General features: G+C 40.4%; 1 protein-coding gene across 2 annotated transcripts in view; it reads right to left on the bottom strand.

The window, feature by feature from the left end:
• Window positions 1-6,237, bottom strand: part of TMTC2 (transmembrane O-mannosyltransferase targeting cadherins 2) — a 416,958-nt gene extending 410,721 nt beyond the window's left edge. For both annotated transcript variants that reach the window (XR_007154185.1, XM_047868211.1), the window contains exon 1: window positions 6,025-6,237. Coding sequence is in view for 1 of the 2 variants with exons in the window: in XM_047868211.1 (XP_047724167.1) it covers window positions 6,025-6,107 (83 nt within the window). In the remaining variant the exon portion in view is untranslated. The remainder of the gene's footprint in view (window positions 1-6,024) is intronic.
• Between the last annotated feature and the right edge of the window lie 17,641 nt (window positions 6,238-23,878).

The raw sequence follows: 23,878 nt of genomic DNA, 5'->3' as shown, positions 1-23,878 counted from the left end.
AGACTGAAACAAACATTTATACATTTTGCTCCAAGAAACCTTGAGTACCAGAGAAACTGACAAATATGATTGAAAAGTTAAACTGTCAGAGAGGAGGAAAGGAGATCAATAGAAATTTGATAGTGCTGCATCTTGATGGAATTATCTGCCTAGAAACTACAGCCAAAAAAAAAAAAAAAAAAAAAAATCTTTGAGGCAAAAGCCTTCAATCCCCATGACCAGTCGAGGCAAATCTAGTTAATTCAAAGTATTCAACCACTGTTTCCCTCCATGGAAAACAACTGATCCAGACAAACAGGAAAAACACATTTGGGGAGAGGTATTCTAAAGCTTCTACGTGTATGAATACAGTGCCAGTGAGCACCAGACCAACAACAAGGCCAGTTCAAACCACCTACCATGGACCCTCAGCACAGCTGTTCTGGGAAAGAAGCCAACAGAGTCCCAATAAAAGTTTTAAAATACGAGTATCAATCAAAATAAACATGACTAAATGCAAGTGAATCTGCTAAAGTACAATGTATCAGCATTTTTATAAGTTTATCATCAGACTCCCAGATTCAAAGAGTTTACAATACCAGCTATAGTACAGTAGGAAAGGACAGACCGGTAACGATGTTTGCTGACGAGGGTGAACAGCCGCTGTTTGTATTATGCATCATATATATGAGAAGCCTATGTGTAGGAGTATTCACAATTAGTGAATTGCTGAACACAGTCATTTATACCTCAAAAGTACATACAAATAAAATCTTCAAAGAAACCATCTAGCATTGTGCACAGTTACACCTGTAATTATTTAAAGTATGATGCCTTCACGAAAAACAGAACGTACACAGTTCCTGGTCATATGTCTCTCCTCTTTTTTTCAACCAGGCTCCAAATGAGAACAGCTATTCACAGAAGAGGAGGGTTTACATTCAACAACCCATTTGTCCTTTCCATCAAAGCTGCCACACATGTCACTTTGTGAAGCCATTAAAGTAGGTACCCAAAGCTACGTGATATTTAGCTTATAAGAAAATAATCAAAAAACTTAAAAGGTATATGTTATTGTATTAAAAGCATGGTAAGTGAGAATGATAAAGTTATTAGGTTTGTCAGCCACACATTTTTCAGGGTGACAAGGGTAAACTATGCCCTTTCCTAACATTATGAAGGTGCCTGTTTTAGGAGATATGCTCCCTTTGCCTATGATGAACAGCTGGAACACCATGGGCATTTTTAAAGAAGTGCTTTTAGCATGCAGAAGAGCAACAGAGAGATTGGGAAGACAAATTGTCCTCCTAACTCAAGTTGGAATCCAAAAGGTTCTAGTTGTTTCAGAATTATAGCATCAGAGAATTAAGGGTTCCCCTAGGGGCACATTAGTACTAAAAAAACTAAATGCAGATGACAAAAAATGTAAAACAATAATATATAATAATATAGCCCCCCACGTCATACACACACACACACACACACACACATAATAATAATATTGTTATTATAATATATAGAGAGAGAAACACAACTAAGAGACACATGGCTGGCACGCGGCAATTCTCCGTATTGCCTTTATACATGGCCATTCAGTGCTTGTCTTTGGGTCATTAGCTAGGATAAACCGCATGTGACAGGCTCATTGGAAGTAAGGTAAAGTAGTCCATACTGGCTTCACCTAATTTTAATTTACTATTAAGAGATGTATTTGTTCAAACTGCAAAATGAATCTGTCCTGCATACATTTGATTAAACTTAGCTAGAAAATAAAATACATTAAAATAGTTCATAAACTATAAACTGTATCCACTTGCATTTTTTTCAGTATATCATAAACTCAGGAGAGAAAATCAGAGTACAGTAACACCCCTGTATACACTGACTTCTTCCAATAAAAACCTGAGTAGGCAACTTTGATACAAAGCAAACTCCTTCCTTATATATTTTGATTATACAGTAATTCTTCCTAAACATGCTTTCACTAAATACCAAGCACGACTTCAATGGTTGAACATACTAGAATCCTAAGGTAACAATCCCAGACTGTTCTCCTGCAAGCCTATTAGAATGTTTTAGAGGGAAGTTAAAAGAGTGACTGATCATTTCATAAGGGATTCTTATCATACCAGGTCAAAACCCAAATAACTTTAAAAGGGCCAAGCAGAAGGAATAGTTGAATACCCTTAGAAAAAAAAAAAAGATTTAAAAAAAAAAGTTGTAATATCTTAATTCCTCCATTCCTTCATTTTAAATGCTGTTAATCAAAATCTTTATGACTTTAGATTAACTCATGTTTCTATAAAAACAGATTTATATTCACATCTGAAAGAATACTAAACCAGGAAAGTGCTATTAAGAGTTGTGGTAGTTTTGACTGAAAAGTTGAAATTTCAGTTGTGGAGCTGTTCTTCCAAGTTTCACACGATTGTTGCACAATGGAATAGCTAAGAAACCTAACGGTCACGTTGACGATCAAGGTTGGTTTTAACAAACTGCAAAATGGACAACAAGGAAAAGAAATTTCAGAGTACCACAAACCCACTTCCCACTTCCAAATACTCAAATTATCTTTTTTTTAAGTAATGTATGATTTTATTCACACAAGAATAAAAATACGTGTTAGGTGCATTATCTTCTTGTTTACGTGTTACACATCATAAAGGGCTAGCTATCAATTAGATGATACGTGCAACATGAAATCTGACTACAAAACAACAGTTCTGGCATACTTCTGTTGCTTTGAAGGACACAGACTCCTCTCTGAGTGTTATCTCTGTGCAAAACCTAAGATAGGATTTTTAAAGAGGACATAGTGAAAATGATGCAATGTTATCCTCAACAGACATATAAGAGGGCACAGAATTTGGGGTCAGCAAGTTTTTTTCCAGTGACCTAAACACCAAATTTCCCCAGAAAATGAGAGAGCCCTTCAAGAAGTCATCATTCATCATGACTTCAAATTTGGCCAAGACTGCACATTTATAATTCCAATTGTACTCTAACCACAATTTAAGATTCAATACAATCATGGCTAGACTGAACGCAAGGGGATGGAGTTGGGGGGGGGGGGGGGCGGTGAAGCTGAAACTATATATGCTTTTTCATCAGATATGATGAACTCTATTCTTCCCAGCCATATTCTTAAGTTTAGCATTAAAACAGTTGTAAAATATTAAGTTTTACCATAGGGAAATCGATTTTGCTATGAAAAAGTTTCAGATTACCACTTAATCTCAACCAAGTTACATCAAACAGTGAAAGTAATTACATATATAGTTTACAAAGTAAACTTGATCACCATATTTAAAGGAAATGATAACTTTGAGAAGTACCACAGCAATAATGTTTAAGCTGAAGCAATATAAAGCCCTCCTCTAGCAAATGCCAGATTCTTCAGCTAAAATGCAGAGTCTTGATTTAGTTAAGCAAGTCAAGCGTAAGAGCCATCTCCCTTCTCGCAAGCTCCCAGCACTGGCCTCTCCTTCCAGAACTGTATTTCACAAAGTTCCTGGGGGGTAGTGGAATGCACACATGCAGTTTACACAATTTTTTAAACTTGAGTCTCTGTAGTCTGAAACGCAGTACTAGAAGTAAACACATTATCATCATCCTACAGTTTCCACTTGACTCCTTAGCTCTCCCCCAGTTCCACATGGAGCTGTGAGTTAGAGAAGGTAGATACAAATTATATCCAAAAAGCCACAATTTACAGAGCACTCTGGCACTGAATCACCTGCACAGGCCATGCAGACATCCAGTAAGTTCCACACTCCTATTAACAAGTGTATCAGAATTTCTAGGATACATGAAAACCAAGTTTGATTCTGTTAAGACTTCATGCTCTTTTAAGAGCATAGGACTGTATATGCAGTTCTGCTACTAAGAAAACTGGACTAAAAATACACTTCCAAATCACAGCAAAGTATAATTTATATTTACAGGCTCTCAACATCATATCAGTATATGATGTCTATCTATGTATCATATATTGAGCAAGCTATCAATTAGATGATATGGACAACTCATCACATTATGTTCATCTCCGTAGCTAAGTCAGGAATTTTGACATTGCACCCAACCTACAGTATGTAAAGAACTTACGACGATTGCCCACCATCAAAGCACAACTCATTTATCATCTCCTTCACACTATTCTCCCCAAGTTACAAAGTCCTAATGCTCCTGACCGATGATTAAAGAACACAAAATAAGCATTAAATCTATAGAAAAATGTATGTGCAAGTTTAGTTTAGTTCAAGCCTTCATCTTTACAGGATATGTTCTTCTGACATGTATTTTTTACAGAACTGGACAGGAATAAAGGACAGCATACACTGAGAATGCTTGATTTATCACAGCGTTCTACAATACTTAGCACATTACAGTTAAGTTGCTTTTTTTCCAAGCTCTTTATTCTTGGCTTAAGTGATTACTTTTCAAACTGTCCCCAACAGAAACAGGAACTTCTCAGATTCATCCCTGAGCTCATTTTAGTGAAAAGTCACCCATCTTTGGAAGCAAAAGTTTTTTCTTCCAATACCCTAGAAATAGCAGGTGCACGGTAACAAAAAACTGGAAGGAACAGAAGCAGCTCACCCCAGTCTTACACAAAGAATATTTATTTCTCAGAGCATGTAGCATAATTGCTAAACATATACATTGCTTAAAAGTTGAGGAAAAGTTTACGTCTAACAGTGGCTTCCTTATCAACCAGTCTCTGATAGAAACTACATAAAATGCATTAAGAAGAGTTTGCTTGATTTCGTAGCAGACATGTGGCTGTAAATCAAGATTCACAGATTTCAAGCATACATCCATGAACATGCTTTTCCCCGTAGAGTGGGCACACCAGAGATGGCTAATTACCACCCAGAAAAGATTCTGCCTTCACGATCAGCCACTCTAACTTCACTCTCTGCCTTGCCCTGACCCTGGGGATCCATTCCCTTTCCATAGCCCAGAGAGGCTGCTGAAAAGCTGTCAAAGTAAATCTGTGCTCACTTTTTGGATGGTTTAATTTCAATGGAGCATGAAACACCCCAGGACGGTTAATAAGTTTAGCCAGGCGTGCTGTTCTCCCTAATATATTTTAATTATGCATCTGTTTTAATTGTAATCAGATTAAGTCACCGGAAAGGCACAAATTGGAATTTTCCCTAATGGCTATCGGAGCTTTTCACCAGTTTCTAAACACTAACAACGTTTAAAAAATAGGTAGAGACACCAGCACAACTGTGACATTTTCCAGAAATCGATGCAGTTTCTTTGACAACACAGTTCAGGTCTCATTAGCCACCCAAACTAGCCCAAATGCAGAAGACAACTTCAGTCTCTAGGGGCGTCTTCTTCCTCAATTAGCACAAAAGAATCGCTAACGTCTAATGTAAAACTCCCAAACAGAAATGAAAGCGCAGGCTTTTATAAAAGTGCTACTCCATCGATTGGTGAGGGAGGAGGGGGGAGTCGGAGTGTCCATCAGCAGCATTATCTTGGCTCAAAGTAAAGTACCGTACACGTCAAATGGGAAAGTTGGAGCACAGGACGATTCTCTCCTTCCACTATTTTGGTAACTGTCAAAGGTGTGTGTGTGTGTGTGTGTGTTTTTTTTTCCTCGGGAAATAAAAGTGTCCCATCAATAAAAGGAAACGTCACAGGGAAGACCTATTCAGAGGAGGGGAGCGGTTTCCTTCCAGCCCAGACCTAAAATCGCTCAATGTGCACCAAGAAATACCTAAGACTTTTTTTTTTTTCCATTTAATACCTTGATTAAACAGTTTCCCAAATTGCTGTGATTTCCGCTAGGATACTTAAGCGTTCGCCAACAGCCAAGAACCAAGAGAAAGAACCTGCCGCAAACTAGGAACCCAAACTCCTTCAGCCCGCCCAGCGCGCTCGCGTCCCGGTGTTTGCTCTGGGTGTTGTTTACGCTTCTCCTAAACCTTCAGGTGCTGGACCAGTTCCTGTAAGACGCGCTTCAAGCCTTAAAGTGCGGGAAGCTTCTGAGCCACCGCGGAGTCCCCACGGAGCCCGTCGACCCCTTACCTGTCATCATAGCAGAAATCCGCACTCAAGGTGTTGAGATACAAGGCGAGCCCCAGAGCGCTGCTCACCAACTCTGCAATCATCTCTCCACCGCCTTTCCTCCGGCTCGGCTCCCAGCGCGAGGGCAGCAGCGGCAACAAAAAACAGAAGCATCAATCCCCACCTTCCGCCGCCTTCTCCTCCCAGCTTCACTTTTTCCTAGCTCCCCACCCTCCTGTCCCTCCCTTCCTCCCTCGGGTCCTTGCAATCCGCCGCTCTCCTCCTCCTCCTCCTCCTCCTCCTCCTCCTCCTCCTCCTCGCGCCCGTCTCCGCAGCCCCTGCGTCCTCTTCGGGTGCGGGCTCACACCACGCTCCCCATGCCCGGCGCCCGCGAGCGGCTGGCGGCTTTCGGGTTCCGCGCCCCCCGGCGGATGTACAGGGCTGGTCCTTCGCACGGCTCGCGGCCCCCACCCTAACCCATGGCAGTTCGGGGCGCCCTAGGTGAGGAGTGGGACTCGGAGGAGGTGGAAGAATGCGGGATGGGGACAGAGGGACCGGACCCAGCCGGACTCTGAGACCAGCTAGAGGAAGAGAGAGAAAGAGGGGCGGGTGGGAGGGACGAGGCGAACCGCCTCCCCTCGCCGCCTCCCGGGCGCACGGCTCCGGTGCTGCTCCGGCTGACTCCGGCTGCCACAGCGGCTGCCGCTCATTCACTCTTTATTAGCTCCCTCCCAGCCTCAGCCCCTTCTCCGGTGAAGTGAGGAGCGGTGGCTGGAGACTCCAGAAGCTCCCGCGTGGGGTTCTCGGCGCGGCCCCCCGCGCCTGCGTGGCCAACCCTCCATCCCGGCTTTGCCCGGCCCCTTTCTCCACCCAGATCCTCCCCTAAGGCTCCTCCCACACCACCCCCTGGCTGGAGGCTCCTCCCACCTCCCCACGGCCCGGGGCTCCTCCCACCCACCTCCCGCCCTCCTCTTGTTTCCTTCACCTTCGATTTCACTCCGGAAAGCCCCCGGGACCCAAGGGCGACTGCTGGAAGACAGCCCAGAGGGGTAGCTGGAGTGCGCCCTGGGAGTAGGAGCTGTTAGAGAACCGACACCGAGGAGGACCCGGTCTCTCGCGCCGCTGCTGCCTGGCAGTGCCTGGCACCGACTGGATCTCAGCCCCAGCGCTGACTGTGCCAAGCGCTGCCAGGCGTAAGTCCGGTCAGCTGGAGGGACTTCTGGGGACCGAGAGAGGAAGAACAGGTTTGGCGAGGGCTGCAGCTCGGTGGCCACAAACATTCACGCGACCTCTCATACACGCTCACAGCGAGTGAGTCGAAATGGGAGGGGGTGTTGGAGAGCTTGGGGGGCATCTTAGGAGGGAGAGATTTCAGCTCCGAGCCTACCGTCGTCCCGAATGTCAGTAGAAAGACGCATGGGAAGGAGAATGTTCCCGCAGTCAGGTTAAAAAGAAAGGACCCCCGGAGAGGAAAGAAACACATACGCACACACCGCAGCTGCGGGGGCCTTTCGTGGTTTCAGGGGGGACTTTCAGGCTGACTCTGGAAATACAGAGAAGAGACGCCTCTGCAGCCCGGTACACCGCTATCCTCAAAACCTAGGAAGGCGGGAAGCTAATGCCCTTTCCTTTCCGCCCGGATGCAGGACTGGATGGAAGGCGTCCAACCTGATAAATGATGGTGTAAAAGAATGGCCTGTGTAGACGAGCTCTGAGTACTAAAGTTGTAAGACCATAGAGGACGGTGGGCTGCCTGCCACACCTCCTCCTGGCTTGGCCCCTCTCTGGCTGGGCGATGGGCTCCCGTGGACCAAGATGAACACTACTGCAGCGCCCCCTGCTGCATGACAACCACAGTGCTTGGAAAACAGACCGGGAGAGGGCTGACTGACCCCGCCCCCCTCCCCTCCGCCGTCCAAGGGAAGCGCCTAAGTAACAAGCTTTCCAGGACTCAAATCCAGGGCAACAAATGTAATCCTCTGGATGTCTGGCCATGGCCTGAGAAGTAAATACTGTGGTTTGGGTGTCAGCAAAACAAAACTCCGTCTTTTCCTGATTTCACAAAAAAATCTGTGTAGACACGGATGAAATGGTGAACATTTATTATATTTATTTTGCCATGCAAGATGGACCCATTTTTGTTCCCTGAGACAAACGTATGTAAAACATACAAAAAAGGGAGTTGTATCTTTAAAGGCAGACACTGATCTTTTAATTTTTTTTTTCAGACACTGATCTTTTAACTTTCTTTTTTTAACTCTGTAACCTCTGCTCACTGTTGCAAAGTTTAAAAAATCCTGTTAATTGACCCATCAAGTTCCTCTATATCTGTATCCCTCCACTGTATTTACATGTTGATATTGGATCCTAGCACACTGGATGAAGAGCACCCAGGAACTGAAGTCCTCACTGTGCTATTATTACATGAGAAACCTTTGGCCAGTCCCTCAACCTCTTTGTGCCCCTTTTGTCTCACCTATACAGCAGTGATGAAAATAATATCTGTGGGTACTATTATTATGAAGATTAAAGTAATTAAGGTGTGAAACACCTAAGTGCAATAGAAGTGTTAATAATAATTATAATTATTATTATCTCCAACTTTCTCCTTTCCTTTTAGTTGTTCACTAAAACCTAGATACCTCCAAAATGTAGATCATGGCGCCCACATGGCCCCAACCCTATTTCTAACTCCCTTATTTCCTGCATGGACTTAAGCAGTACCCTTATTTCTACTTCTGCAGTTCCCCCTTCCCCACAGTCTTACTTCAGGCATTAGAAGATTCTTTTGAAAACTTACAATGTCTCTACTTTAAAATGCTTAATGACTTCCTGATACACATCGAATAAAACTCTTGATTTTTACCATGGCCAGCTAGGCACTCCTTTGGCCCTGATCCCTTCCCTCCCCTCACATTGTGCTCGAGTGTTCCAGCCACACGGGCATCCTTCTCCTCTGACACCACTCTCTCCTCTTTCTGCCTGGGATGCCTTCTCAGACCTTCCCTAGCTCCTTCTCAGCATGCCAATCTTAATTCAAATGTTATCCATCCACCCGAGAGAATTCCCCCACCCACCCTATACCGTAGCCTCACTCCCAGCCATCTTTGTCCCATTTTCCCCCGAAAGATTTTCTTGATAGCATGCGTTGTATCTGGAATGCCCACTAGAATGCCAGCAGCTCCAAGAGGGCGAGGATCTTAACAGCCCGGTTTTCCACATAACACCCAGAGCCTGTAACATCTGGACAAGCAGAAGAAGCTAAAACAAAACAACACAAAATGTTGACAACAAATGAACAAATAAATGTGCTTAGCAGAAACAATATAGCAACCGGAAATTCACAAATGTTCATCATGAGAGAATAAGGTAAACTGAATTGTTGTCCATGGTAGAGACAGTGAAGAATTAACAAAGGAGAGAGGGAGGAAGTAGGTTAAAAATTCTGAAGAAAGCATCAGTTCTTCAGGAAAGCCTATGGTAAGTCACACACAAACAGCTCTCTTCAATAATTAAGAGGACTCCGAGGCATGAAAGTAGTAAAGAGGTTTGGGTCCAGCGTGCAAACAGCTTGTAAGCATTTCCAGAGCTGTCTCCACTTCAAGGCTCCAATAGTTCTAAATATTTTCTATACTCCTCCTCCACCTCCTTCTTTTCTCCTCTCCCTACTCCCAACTCCTGAGGATTGGGAGCCTGGGAGATGGTGAGAAATCACATTTTGCTGTCCCTGATGAATGGAAGGCTGAAAAAACAGCTGTGCTGATTTTAACAAATTTTCCTATTTTAATTTAATGTAGGTCTCAACATTCTTCCAACGCATTAAACATTGGTTGCATTCAGACTACTCTCCAAGGACTGAGAAGCAGCCACTTTCTGCATTTCCTACCTTCCTTGAACACCAATTGGGGGGTGGGGGTGGGGCGCGGGGAGGGCGTTATCGTCTCAAAGATGTCATCACTATCCTTGGAGATCATTTCAAATCTGGAGACATTGCTTTTCAGTGTATTAAGGTATACCCACCCATTGTAGATTGCTGCCTCGGTAATGAATATATATATAGATATACATATTCTATTTAAAGCTACTGTTGCTCTCCACAGATGAAGGAAATTAGGCTGGTTGGCTTGACTTTTCTACCTTAGACACAAGACTGGCCAAAAAAGTGCTAAGCCCTTATTTTCCCAAAGTAGGTTCCACACATCTGCTACCTCACCACTTCCTCAATGAATTCTTTTTTATAGTCGCCCCGACCTACCCTGCATTCGTTCTGCATTCCCAGGCCTTTGTTGTATAATTCATACCTTTGTGGTGCCAGGTCCTGGGGGTAAAGATTTCCTTATTTGCCTAAGACATTTTTGGTTTATTGTGCAATACCGTCTTCCCTTTGGGTGTTGCATAAATATTAACTAAAAATCCACATCTGGAGTTGGTCTTCATTTCTATTTGTCCTAATATAACTTCTCTTTGAACAATTCATTTGGAGAGTGTGCCAAGGGTGAAATGTGGCACATAAATTCTCCTGCTGCACAGAATGCCTTTTAAAGTGCCCACAGATTTGGTTATTTATGAACAGAAGATTTGCACCTCTTCCTTGCTCTCTCAATTCTAAAATTGTACCAGGCCAAAGTAATTACAATCTCCCATATGTTTTGTGGAAAAGGTATCCAAGAATCTCCTGCTAAAATCTTAACAGATTGACTAGGAGGCAGAAAAACACTAGCCCAGCAGGTGAAACTGCCTGTTTAGGGAGGTCAGAACAGAGCTCTCTGCTGGGGGACTCATAAGCTCTGGGCTTTACTCAGGAAATAACCCTGCAGGAGAAAAACAGCAGAGCGTGGATGAAATGTGGGTCAGGGAGCTGAAAGAGGCACACTAGCTGCTTGGTTAACTAATGACAGTAAATGCATCGGCTACACATGTTACATTTAGATGTTCCCAGCACACCATAAAATCCTGCCCTGCAGACACTGCAATATGTAACATCGCTTTGTCCCAAAACTTGTGATCCATTAGGAATATAATTAGGACAATACAGCCACAGAAACAAATCCTGTCACCTCTGTCACAAACCCGGGGCTGTTAAGAACCAGCTGCTACTAAAATAATGATCACTTTAAAAATCTCACAGTCTCCCAGCTTGCAATTCAGAGGATGTGGGGGTAGGGGAGGAGAGGAGGAGGAGGAGGAGTGTAGAAGTAACATGTTAATAACCAGATATGGGTAATTGCAGAGATGTTAAGGCTAATGATAGAATTCAAACTCAATCAAGAAAAGCAAGGACAACCTCCTTCACAGAATCTCTCCAAATGCATTCACATGCACTGATATAAACAGTGATCAAAAATATTCCTACAGCTTGAAAAATTGCACAGACTCTTGGGTCACAGTTTTGATAAGCCTCAGATTCCGTAAAATAAAAGATAAGGAGAAGAGAGAAGATGAGATTTGATGAGGACATTAAGTAAACCAGTTATTCATGAATGTTGCCCTGGGATTCAGCCCAACGTGAGCCCTTTAAGCCAGCATTGTCCAACAAACATTTCTGCAAAGGTAGTTGAAGAGCTGCACTGTCCAATGTAGTCGCCGTCAGCTAATGTGGCTACTAAGCACTTAAAATATAGCGAGTGTGACTGAGGAACTGAATTTTAATTTTAACTTAAATTAGGACATTGGCTAGTGGCTACTCTATTGGACAGCACAGCTTAAGCTCTCAGGGCCTCGCAGCTGACCCCTGTCTCTGTGCCTTACAAGAGGATACTTATCAAAACCATTGTCTCCTCTTGCCACCAGTAACAGCTTTAGTTCTGAACCTTTTGCATTGGACTGCTCCACACCCACATGTGGCTTGTCTCCTTTATAAAATAGCCACTAGCTGGGGCCACTGAGTGGCTCAGGCTGTTAAGCAACCAGCTTCAGTTCAGGTTGTGATCTCAAGGCACATGGGTTCGAGCCCCACATCTGGCTCTCTGCTGACGGCTCAGAACCTGGAGCCTGCTTCGGGTTCTGTGTCTCCCTCTCTCTCTGTCTTTCCCCTGCTTGCTCTCTCTCTCTCTCTCTCTCTCTCTCTCTCTCTCCAAAATAAATAAACATTAAAAAAATTTAAAAAAGAACTTAGACTTAAAAAAAAAAAAAAACAGCCACCAGCCATTGAACACCTTTTAGGAATTAGGCATTTCACTGAGCATGTTATGTTTATGACCTCATTTAATCCTCACAAGTGCCCTGGGAGATAGGTACCATTACTCTTACAGGTAAGGATGCAGAGGCGTGGAGAGGTTCGGTAAATTGTTCATAGTCTTCCACTTCTGGTGGTGGAGCTGACATTTGAATTTATGTCTTTTAACTCCAGAAGTCTATGCTTTAAGCACTACTCAGTCCAATCTTGTTGTTCCTTCTCCCATTCAAAACACCACATCCCCTTTGGGATCTGCTTCAGGAGAAGGAACTCCTGGCTACTTCCAGGATGTTTTGATTAAATTCATATTCTTCCTCCTCTCCCCTCACTCAGATGATTAAGGATAAAATACTTATCTTCCTTTGTCAACTACTTTTACCTGATTTTTTCCCCCAAATCTCGTATCAAAACCTGCAAAGACTCCAGAGATTACATATTAGAAACCCTCCTCTATAAAATACAAACACACCCCACATATATTTTTTAAAATAGATGTATTCAAATCCTGTATAGGCATTTTTCCTAACATAATCCACATCACATATTACAAAAATAGCGAGGATAAGTAACGTAACTCAAACTCCAACAAAGTAATGAAAGTATTAATGCAAATTACAATTTGGAAAACCAAATAAAGCATTTATAATTGATTTAATATAATTATGTTAAAAACCCCACTACAAATTTGTACCTCATATAGCGTATTTAATCCATTTATTATTGCTATGAAATGACTAGAAAGTATATTTAGAGTTGGTCTATTAATCTAATGATAAATGACAGGAAGTCACTGTATTTAAAACTTTTGCAATAGATTTAATTAAGTTGTCCATTTAAATGAATAAATATCTTATAATTTGTAATACTATTATTTAATAATTACAAATGAATGATACATTTACAGCTTTGCATGTAGATTTCCACCACCCTATACTTTTTTTCCCCAATGCTCTTTCTTTCATCTTTTTTGTCCTTTTGAGTCTCTTGTATTTTTGCATATTTTATTCCTATGAAAACATTTAAATCTTATTTATTTATTTATCTTTAATTTACTTTTTAATTTACATCCAAGTTAGTTAACATATAGTGCAAGAAGGATTTTGGTAGAATCCAGTGATTCATCCCCTACATATAACACCCAGTGCTCATCCCAGCAAGTGTCCTCCTTAATGCCTCTTGCCCATTTAACCCGTCTCCCCACCCAACAACCCACCAGCAACCCTCAGTTTGTTCTCTATATTTAAGAGTCTCTTGTGTTTTGTCCTCCTCCCTTTTTTATATTGTTTTTGCTTCCAGCATTTAAATCTTAATGCACAAAACAACAAAGCCACCCTTATGCATATGAAAATCTGCCCTGACAGAGACCAGCTATTAAGAAAACAGGTTGTCTGCAATGGTAGATTTGAAGCTAAGACATTTATTTTCTTAGCAGTCAGTTGGAAAGTCAGTCCCTAATTGAAGTGGATAAATGAAGACATTAGATTCATGAATTCCAAGCTGAATTTTTTGAGAGAGAGAGAGAGAGAGAGAGCACCCCCACGCCAGTGGGGAAGAGACAAAGGGAGAGGGAGAGAGAATCCTAGGCGGGGTCCATGTCCAGCACAGGGTGGGGGGTGGGGCTAGACCTCAGGACTGTGAGATCATGACCTCAGCTGAAATCAAGAGTTGGCTGCTTAACCCACTGGGCCGCCCACACCTAGGCACCCCTCCAAGCTGATTTTTGGCAATTGTCACCTATAATTTATATTGCAAACATGTGATACAGGCAAGCACTGATCTGCTTCCTGTCACTATAGATGAGTTTGCATTTTCTAAAATTTTATATAAATGGAAATTACACTCTACTTTTTTTTTATGAGGGGGGCTTCTTTCACCCAGCATAATTATTTTGAGATTCTTCAGTGTGTCTGTGTATATTAATAGTTCATTTATTTTTATCTCTGAGTAATATTCTATTTGTATGGCTGTACTACAATTTCTTTATCCATGTATCTGTTGATGAGAATTTGAATTCTTTCCAGCTTTTGGCTAGTGCAAACAAAGATGCTATGAACATTCATGAGAAGTCATTGCATGGATATGTGCTTTCATATCCCTTGGGTAAATACCTAGGAGTGGATGGCTGAATCATTCAGTCCCATAGTGTTTGCTATTTTAAGAAACTGCCAAACTGTTTTCCACAGTGGTTATACCATTTTACATTCCTGCAATCAGCTTATGACAGTTCCACTTACCCCACATTCTTGCCAACACTTGTAGAGTCAGTCTTTTTAATTTTAGACATGCTACCAGGTGTGAAAGAATAATACATTTTACTTTTGTCATTCCCCTAACACTAACGATGTTGAGCATCTTTCCATATGCTTATTTTCAACCCATACATCTTTGGTGACAAGTCTGTTCAAATCATTTGCCCCATGTCTTTGTTGACAAAAGACAACTGCTTAAAGCAAATTTATAGCTCTCAGTTCTATAATCAGAAATCCAGCATGGGGGTAACTAGATGGCTCAATCAGTTAAGCATTTCACTCTTGGTTTCAGTTCAGGTCATGATGTCACAGTCCATGGGATCGAGTTGAGCCCCAAGCTGAGCTCTTACTGACATCACAGAACCTGCTTGGGATTCTCTCTCCCTCACTCCCTGCCCCTCCCCACTCACACTCCATGTGTACCCGCACAAACACACACATACACACACACACACACACTCCCTCCCTCTCTCTCTCTCTCTCAATAAATAGATAAACTTTAAAAAGTCCTCCTAAAATTAAAAAAGGGATGCATGAATGGCTCAGTCAGCTAAGGGCCCAACTCGACTTCCGCTCAGGTCATGATCTGACAGTTTGTGAGATTGAGACCCTTATCGGGCTCTGTGCTGACAATGTGGAGCATACTTGGTATTCTCTGTCCCTCTCTCTACCTCCCCCCGACTCGTGCTCTCTCCCCCACTCTCTCTGTCTCTGTCTCTCTGTCTCTCTCTCAAAAATAAATAAACTTAAAAAAAAAAAGTACATCATGGCTCATCTGGGTTCTCAGCTCAAGATCTCACTTGATGCAAATGAAGGGCTTAGAGCAGTTAGGCTCTTATGTGGAGGCTCTGGAGAAGAATCCACTTCCAAACACATTCAAATGTTGGCAGAACTCAGTTCTTTGTGGGTATAGGACTGAAGTCCCCATTTGTTCTCCTCAGATTTTACAGGCTGCCTGCCTTCCTTCTCACAAGTTCTCTTTCCATTTGCAAATTAGCAACAGTGCTTCAAGTCCTTTCCATGCTTCAAATCTATTTTTTGTCCATTTAAAAAGTTGCATCCTTTGGGGCACCTAGGTGGCTCAGTCAGTTGAGCATCGGACTTTGACTTAGGTCATGATCTCCCAGTTCTTTCGAGCCCGCATTAGGCTCTGTGCTGACAATGCGTAGCCTGCTTGGTATTCTCTGTCTCCTCTCTCTCTGCCTCTCCCCAAATCATGCTTCTCTCTCTCTCTCTCTCTCTCTCTCTCTCTCAAAACTAAACTTTTTGAAAAATTAAAAAAAAAAAAAAAGAAGTCCAGCATTGCTCATCTGGGCAGCTCAAAGTCTCACTTGATGGGAATGAAGGAAATGACAGCACTTAATGTACTTCTGTGCCCCTTTCTCTCTGCCCCTCCCCCACTCATTCTCTCTCTCTCTCTCTCTCTCTCTCTCTGTCAAAAAGACATCTTAAAAAATTGCATTCTTTGTCTTCTTATCAAATTTTGAGAGTTCTTTATTTGAAATGCAAGTCTTTTGTTAGATATATAATTTGCAAACATTTTCTCTCAGCATTTGGCTTGTATTTTCAGTCTCTTAATGGTGTCTTTCAAAGAGCAGATCTTCTTAATTTTGAGTAAGTCCAATTGATCTTTACTTTTAATCATGTTTTCGATGTTGTATCTAAGACATGTTTGCTTAATCCAAGGTTACAAAGAGTTTCTCCTACTTTTCTCTACACATGTTACAGTTTTGGGATTTTAGAGTTAGATATATAACCCATGAGGACTTAGTTTTTGTTTTTGGGATAAAATATTGCTTAAAGTTCTCCCTCTCTCCTTTTTTTTGTCTTTGGATATTTAATTGTTCCACCATGATTTGCTAAAAAAGTTTATTTTCTCTGCTGAAATGCCTTTGCATCTTTATCAACTGACATATATACATAGATCTATTTCTGGACATATATTCTGTCCATCAATCCTTTTGTCTATTTTTATGACAACATGAAACTGTCTTGATACTGAAGCTTTATAAGTCTTAAAGTCGAGTATTGTAATTTTTACAAATTGGTTCTTCTTTTTCAACGTTGTTCCCTACCTCTATTTAATTACATTTTTTTCCACTTGCTATTATAAGCCCCTATCATTTGGCTCTTGTTTTCTTTCACCTCTTCTTGATATATCTATTTCTTATATATCTAAGATATATATATCATATACATATATGATACGTATATATCATATATATACGTATCATATATGTATATGATATATATATATAGGATATATTTCTAAGATATATCTATTTCTTAGGTAGATGTATATGTGATTTAATATATGTGATTTAATATGTGATTATGTGTGTGTGGGCATTTAGATCCAAAAAATGTGTCTGTTCTTTGAGTGAGTTCTCTGTATGAGAAGTAGAGTGAACATTTATGGCCTAAGATATTAGTTAGTAACATGGGTAGGATAGGATTAATGTATGCAGGTGTCATCCTTTCTAAGCAAAACCCTTAAAATATCTGTTCAACATGGATTTCTCTTTAGGTTCAAAATGAGAAAATTATAGGCGTTGAAAGTAACACAACACTTCAACTTAGCTGGAATTATTACCCAAATCTGTACTGTCACATGGACAGCGCTAATCATTACCATTCACAAAAGATAAGTGATTTTAATGAATACAGTTACAAGCTCCTTTCCGATATTTTCAATTTCTCTTCTCTCCCCCCCCAATCCCCACTCTCTTTCATGCATTCATGCCAGTAAAACATTTCTCATTCTTCTGTGGTTCCTGTTCTATGATAAGTTTTAGTTTTGTGATGTTTCAGGACATGACAGCATCTTTGAAAGTATCTTACAGTGTTTAAACTTTAGTTGTAAATCACCGGCTCTCAGCAAACAGCATATATCACGTGCTGTAGTCAGTTTTAACATTTCAGCTGACAGCAAGTACAGACTTCAATCTCGGGGTTAGTGGCCTGGTCGGTTACTGCACCGTGACACCTCCTTACAGAAATATGCCACAAAAATACCCAGTGGGGATAGGTGGATTCTGACCCAAAGTGACTTTTGAGTTGCAATTCAAGGGATCAATCATCTTTACATTTATGAAAGGAGCCAAATATGAACTATATTTCCAATTTAGTTCAGTTATGATTTCAGAATCCCAGTGAATAAGAATGCGGGGCAACTGCCTGGCTGACCCACCCTTTAACTTGGCTCTGGGTACAGGTGGCAGTCAGTCCTTTGCCCAAGTAATTCTACTAAAAGCCATGCATGATAGCTGCCCACATGTGTGCCTGTACCTTGTTTGAATACAATGTTTTTGCTAATCCCCTCTCCATCCCCCTTACTGTCTCTCTTACCCACAGCCAAATAAGTAGGGTTTCTGATGTAGAGACAGGGGGAAAAAAAAAGGTGTTTATATTTGTTGAGCACTTGCTATGTACCAACTGGTACTATGCCAGGTATGTTGAATACACTATGTAATTTCATTCTCATAATAGTCTGGCCAAATGAATATTACTATCTTTTCACAAATGACAAAACAAAGGGTCAACAATATTAAGTAACTTGCGCTGGATAGCACAAGTAACTGACGACCCAGGATTCTATACCATTTCTGTCTTGTTCCAAAAGCCTCTTATGTTAAATCTTATACAGTGTCCATCTCATTAACGATATTGAGAACTTACTTCAGAATCAAGTGACTTTTTTAGATTCTCTCCTTCTTTAAGCCCTTCGTAAAATGATGAAGGAACAGCTTTTGAGAGGATTTCAAAGTCATTTTTGTTTGCTTGTTTTTGGGGTTTTTGTTTTTTGTTTTTTGTTTTTTGGGTTTTTTTGCTCTGGTGAGATTTTTGTGAGATAATGGAATCAAAAGAGATAGACTCATGGGTCATAAAAACAAAATCATGTTTAGGTTCTGTATACGCAAAAATGGAGGCAAAGTCCAGAAGGCTACTGAATTTTGGCAGGATACAAAGAATTTGGAATGTGAAAGATAGAAACACTAATGGTAGTGAATTCCTGCAGAGAACACCAATAAGCTACGATTCAGGTGGGGAATGGACTAATTCCCACTGTTGGAAATTTTATGCCCCAATCCAGTATTGAGAGCCAAGCAAGGGGATGCCACTCTGCACAGATGGACATCAAGGAATACCTTTTAAAACTATTTTGTAGACAGAGAAAAATTAGCCTTTTACCTTGAGGCCAGATGTAGCGATAAAAGAATACAATGTATACACAAAGATATACAAATGACATTTCCTATCTCTTCATCATATTCAAAATACCTTTTAAAAATCATGTTTTATAACAGAAACACCAGATAGCAACGAAGTAAAAATTGGCTATCCAACCCTGGAAAGCCGTTCAGAGATTCTGGAAACAATTATTCAATAAAAACAACTCAAGAATTCCTTAATAATATGTATGGATACTTTTTGAAGAATTCTAGAACTATATAATATTAAATAAAGGATTATTAATTAAAAGTGATGCTGGGAGTGATTGCCAGGTGCTGGGGGAAGAGTAGGTAGGGAATGCCTGTTCAGTGAGTACAGAGTTTCAGTCCCACAAGGTGAAAATGTTCTAGAGATTGGCTGTAAAAGAATGTACATAGAGATAACAAAACTCTGCTGTATACTTAAAAATTGTTAAGAGGGTGATATCATATTATGTGGTTTTTTACCATAATTTTTTAAAAAAGCGATTCTGGGAAATCAACTTTAAGTGATAATTAATATTTGCAGAATACCCTTTCTTATGCCATTTCAGGCTTTCTGGTATCACTCAAATTAAGAATTATTATTCATTTATGTGTCTTTTTAAAGTTACCTTACTACCTATATTTTTGAAACACACACTACAGTGTATCTCTAATACAGACACTTCAGTAAGCTATCGGTGAAATAATCTCAGCAAAATAGGAGCATGTATTTAGAGGAAGATTGATCTGCTGGCTATTTCTTTAATGGATATAAGCAGGAAATAATATGAAACAATAGTTAAAATCAAAACGTTTGCCTGAATATTAACAAAATAGATTTTGCACCAAAGCATTTTCTTAGGGGAAGTCATTTCCCCGTTCAGATCAGTCAGTGGAGCTAAAATATTAAAGACAGTACCTTTTTAGGAAAAGAGTCAACAAAAATGATTTCCACTTCCTGATTGCCAGTTATTATTCACTTGTAGTGTCTTGAAATCTAAGTGGCTGCTTGGCTCCTTGATTATGCCTCTCCTGTATCATATAAAGGCAAAGTCTCTGGAATGTAAAATCCAGTAAGAACAGGCAAGCAGTACCCCATCCTTGCCAGTCCCTTGAAACTCAAGTTCCAAATCCAAAACTTTTTTCTTTGAAATTTCATACCACGTCAGTATTCCTAACAGCATTGAAAACCATCTTTAGAGGGGCACCTGGGTGGCGCAGTCGGTTAAGCGTCCGACTTCAGCCAGGTCACGATCTCGCGGTCTGTGAGTTCGAGCCCCGCGTCAGGCTCTGGGCTGATGGCTCAGAGCCTGGAGCCTGTTTCCGATTCTGTGTCTCCCTCTCTCTCTGCCCCTCCCCCGTTCATGCTCTGTCTCTCTCTGTCCCAAAAATAAATAAACGTTGAAAAAAAAAAAAAGAAAAGAAAACCATCTTTAGAAAGCAAAAGTTATCTAGAACTGATTTTCAGGACTGGAAAGAATATACCTTATCTTCCTGCTAAGATCTTGTATTCAGAAATTTGCATTTTCATGGACAGAGCTGATCCATGAATCAGCTTTGTCTCTTAATAGAGACTTGTTTTTACACTTGATACTAAAATGCAGTACACAATTTCAGCCATTCAGCACTGTCACAAAAACTATTTTAAGATAAGTGCAGAGTCTCAGGGCCCCAGGTTGACTCAGGGAATACCAGTATCAAGAGTCTTAAGATGTAATAAAGATTTTCCAAAATTTATTTTATATATAAACCCACTGAACATAAGTTAATGAAAACTTGCATAATGTTTTAATACAAAATTTACCATGAATATCAGGTCAAACGTCATCATAGTTAAAGTTAAATTAAACCTCACAAATATACTGGACCTATATATTAAAACTTTAATAAACAATTTCCCCAACAATCCCATAAAAGCACTTTAAAAATATGCCATACCATGGCACTATTTTAAAATCACTTATGGACGCCTATGTGGCTCAGTTGGTTAAGTGTCTGTCTTCGGCTCAGGTCGTGATCTCGCAGTTCATGAGTTCGAGCCCCATGTCAGGCTCTGTGTGGACAGCTCAGACCCTAGAGCTTACTTTGGATTCTGTGTCTCCCTCTCTCTGTCCCTCCCCTGCTTGTGCTCTCTCTCTCTCTCTTTCTCTCTCTCTCTCAAAAACAAACATTAAAAAATTATTAAAAAATAAATACATAAAATTATTCAGCCTTTGTCTTCTTCTTGGCTCCACTCAACTATAATCACAAATACCCTTTTCACTGAGATTCAACTTCAACCCAAACAGAAACTATTCTCACCATGGCAGAAAATACAAGGGACCTGGGATCCACATGCTTTCTGTTTCTCTCCCACCATTTGCCTACTGAATCAATGTTTCTCCCTCACCCCTGTTGTGCTGGCTGAATTTATGTCTATATCCAGACATCTGCTTTGGTTTTCTCCCATCATTTCAAAACCCATCTGGATACAGAGCTTTTCCCTGCACCCAAGCCCACTTGGCTGGGACCCTGACATCCTGCCTAGTTTTGACAGGTTTGTCAATGGAGCCTGAGCTCTGTTACCTGGGCCCTCCTGCTACTCAAGAAGGTTCTGCTATATATCACTTGAAACCTACAGTTCCATCCATCTCTTGACTTCTAGTATAGCCCGATACCTGTGGACTCCTTTGGCTGTGTTCCCATCAAACAGATTGAATCTCCTCAGATAGCCATACCTACTGGAATCAAGACCAAGTCTTTGGACTCTGTAGGTTGGACTACAGCAGAGTCCCCTCATGATATAGCCCAATAGCTGGGGTAGTTTTTTGTTCCACGGTAACCACTTTCACCACCTTCAAGCTTGTGCTACTTAGGTCCCAGTGCACCTTGCCTGTTTATATGTTCCCATTCGTGATTCTATCAATACTCACAAATTTAGTGTGTATTCTCAACTGATGCACATGGCAGCTGAAGAATATTGTGGAATATTAAGCAATTTATTTCTTTTAAATTTGTATTTGTAGATCTGGTATTAAAACGTGATGCTGATTCTTTACATTGGCAACTATGTGGACCTTGAATGTTAGGAATTTATTTAATAACATTTATTTAAATAATTTTTATTTAAAGTGTGTTTATTTACAAATTATAATTTGTATTTTTCCTTATAATGAAAATTTTGGAACAATTATAATTTAGTTTGAAAACAAAATAAATTGTGTTCATGATTTTTACATAAATTCATATTTTTGATGAAAATATATTCAAATTTTGTACTTTGGATATAATTACATACTTAATTATTTAAATCATTGATGTTATCAAAAAACTATACAAAAATCTTGATTTTGAAAACATAATCAAGGAGCTTACTGAGATGAATGTAAGAAAATAAATTTTATAGTGGTGCCTGGATGGCTCAGTCAGTTAAGCATCCGACTCTGGCTCAGGTCATGATCTCATGGCTTGTGAGTTTGAGCCCTACGTCGGGCTCTGTGCTGACAGCTCAGAGCCTAGAGCCTGCTGATTCTGTCTCCCTATCTCTCTGCTCCTCCTCTGTTCACGCTCTGTCTCTCCCTCTCTCTCAAAAATAAATATTAAAAACAAATTTTAATAAATTTTATAGAAAACATAATAATGTATGTACTATGATTTTCTTATGATTTATCAAGACATTGGGGGGTGGCATCTGGGTGGCTCAGTTGGTTAAGTATCTGACTTCAGCTCAGGTCATGATCTCCCAGTTTGTGAGTTTGAGCCGTGCATCGGGCTCTGTGCTGACAGCTCAGAGCCTGGAGCCTGCTTCTGATTCTGTGTCTCCCTCTCTCTCTGCCCCTCCCTCACTCGTATTCTGACTGCCTCTCAAAAATAAATAAACATATATATATATATGTTATATATATATATAACATATATATTTATATATAAATATATATATAAATAAAGGCTGAATAAATATATATATATATATATATATATATATATATATATATAAAGACATTGGGGTGCCTGGGTGGCTCAGTCAGTTAAGCATCCAACTCCTGATTTGGGCTCAGGTCATGATCTCATGGTTTGTGAGTTTGAGCCCTGCATCAGGCTCTGTGCTGACAGTGCAGAGCCTGCTGGGATTTTCTCTCTTCCTCTCTCTCTGCCCTTCCCTCACTCGTGCTCTTTCTCTCTCTCTCTTTTAAAATAATCAAACATTAAAAAAAAAGGACATCACTAGCCCATCAACTGAACACCCAACGTGTGCAATAGTAACTAAATTCATTCAGCTTTGATCTTTTGCCAAATTAAATTTTATGAAAAAACCTAGCTATACACATATTTTCTGATTTTGTTATTATGCAAGTATATTTGTCAGAATAGAAGGAAAGAACTGTTTGCGTGATTTAAAAAGTAGATGGTATGTAGGTTTCCATTTATGCTCTTGCCTTGTGCTGTGAGAATGTCAGGGATAGGCCGAAGAGCTAACGTGTACTTAAACAGAGCAATAGAACACTGACCCTAATTTTTCTTTATTTTAGTTGTTGTTATTTGTCTGTTTGTGTCAGGGGAGGTAAAAGTGGGATTCTACTTTCTGGACTAGTGTTTATGTGAGCCTCTGAATATTGATGTTAGAGGTATTTTCAACTGCTTTCTAAACAATATCACAGGAATACTCATTTGTTTTGCTTGATTTTTCTGTAGAATACAGTATTTCGTAGGAAAAGACGATTTCTCTTCATGGGTAGGTTTCCTACCCTTGAAGCAAAGAAACGCTGTGGCTTGTCAGGATGTGATGCAGGTGGAGGGGTTATGTGTGTGTCATAATCTGTGTATCCTCATTTCTTGGCAGCTTTGTTGTCCAGTAGAGAAAAAACTGAAGGAACAGCTGAAATCTGTTTCTTATCATCATATTTTCCAGAGAATGGAGCAAGTCCTCTTGTCATCTGTTGGCTCAGTATCCATTCATGCCGTTTGTTCTGTAAGATTTCCCTTGAGATAAAAACGTTGAAAGACAGCTTCATTCCTTTCGAGCTCCAGGCTTTTGCATAACACCTGCCCCATAAACGCACATCACTCCAGTAGGATTGTAAGTTGTCCAATTCTCAAGTGATCTGGTTTAAAATTTAAATTTGTAAGATAAAAATGCCTTATTTCGTCCTGTCACCATATCACCCAACTATTATACCCTTCCTGTTATCTACCTTTCCCTGCATATTCTGTATAAATCTGGCGTTATAAACTACAAAAATGGGCATATGCAAAACATACATTTTCAGAAGATGGTG

This window comes from Prionailurus viverrinus, chromosome B4 (assembly GCF_022837055.1).
Source record: "Prionailurus viverrinus isolate Anna chromosome B4, UM_Priviv_1.0, whole genome shotgun sequence".
In the NCBI taxonomy this organism is placed as follows: Eukaryota; Metazoa; Chordata; class Mammalia; order Carnivora; family Felidae; genus Prionailurus; species Prionailurus viverrinus.
Note: the sequence above shows the minus strand (reverse complement) of the source record. Positions and strands in the feature narration are given on the sequence as shown.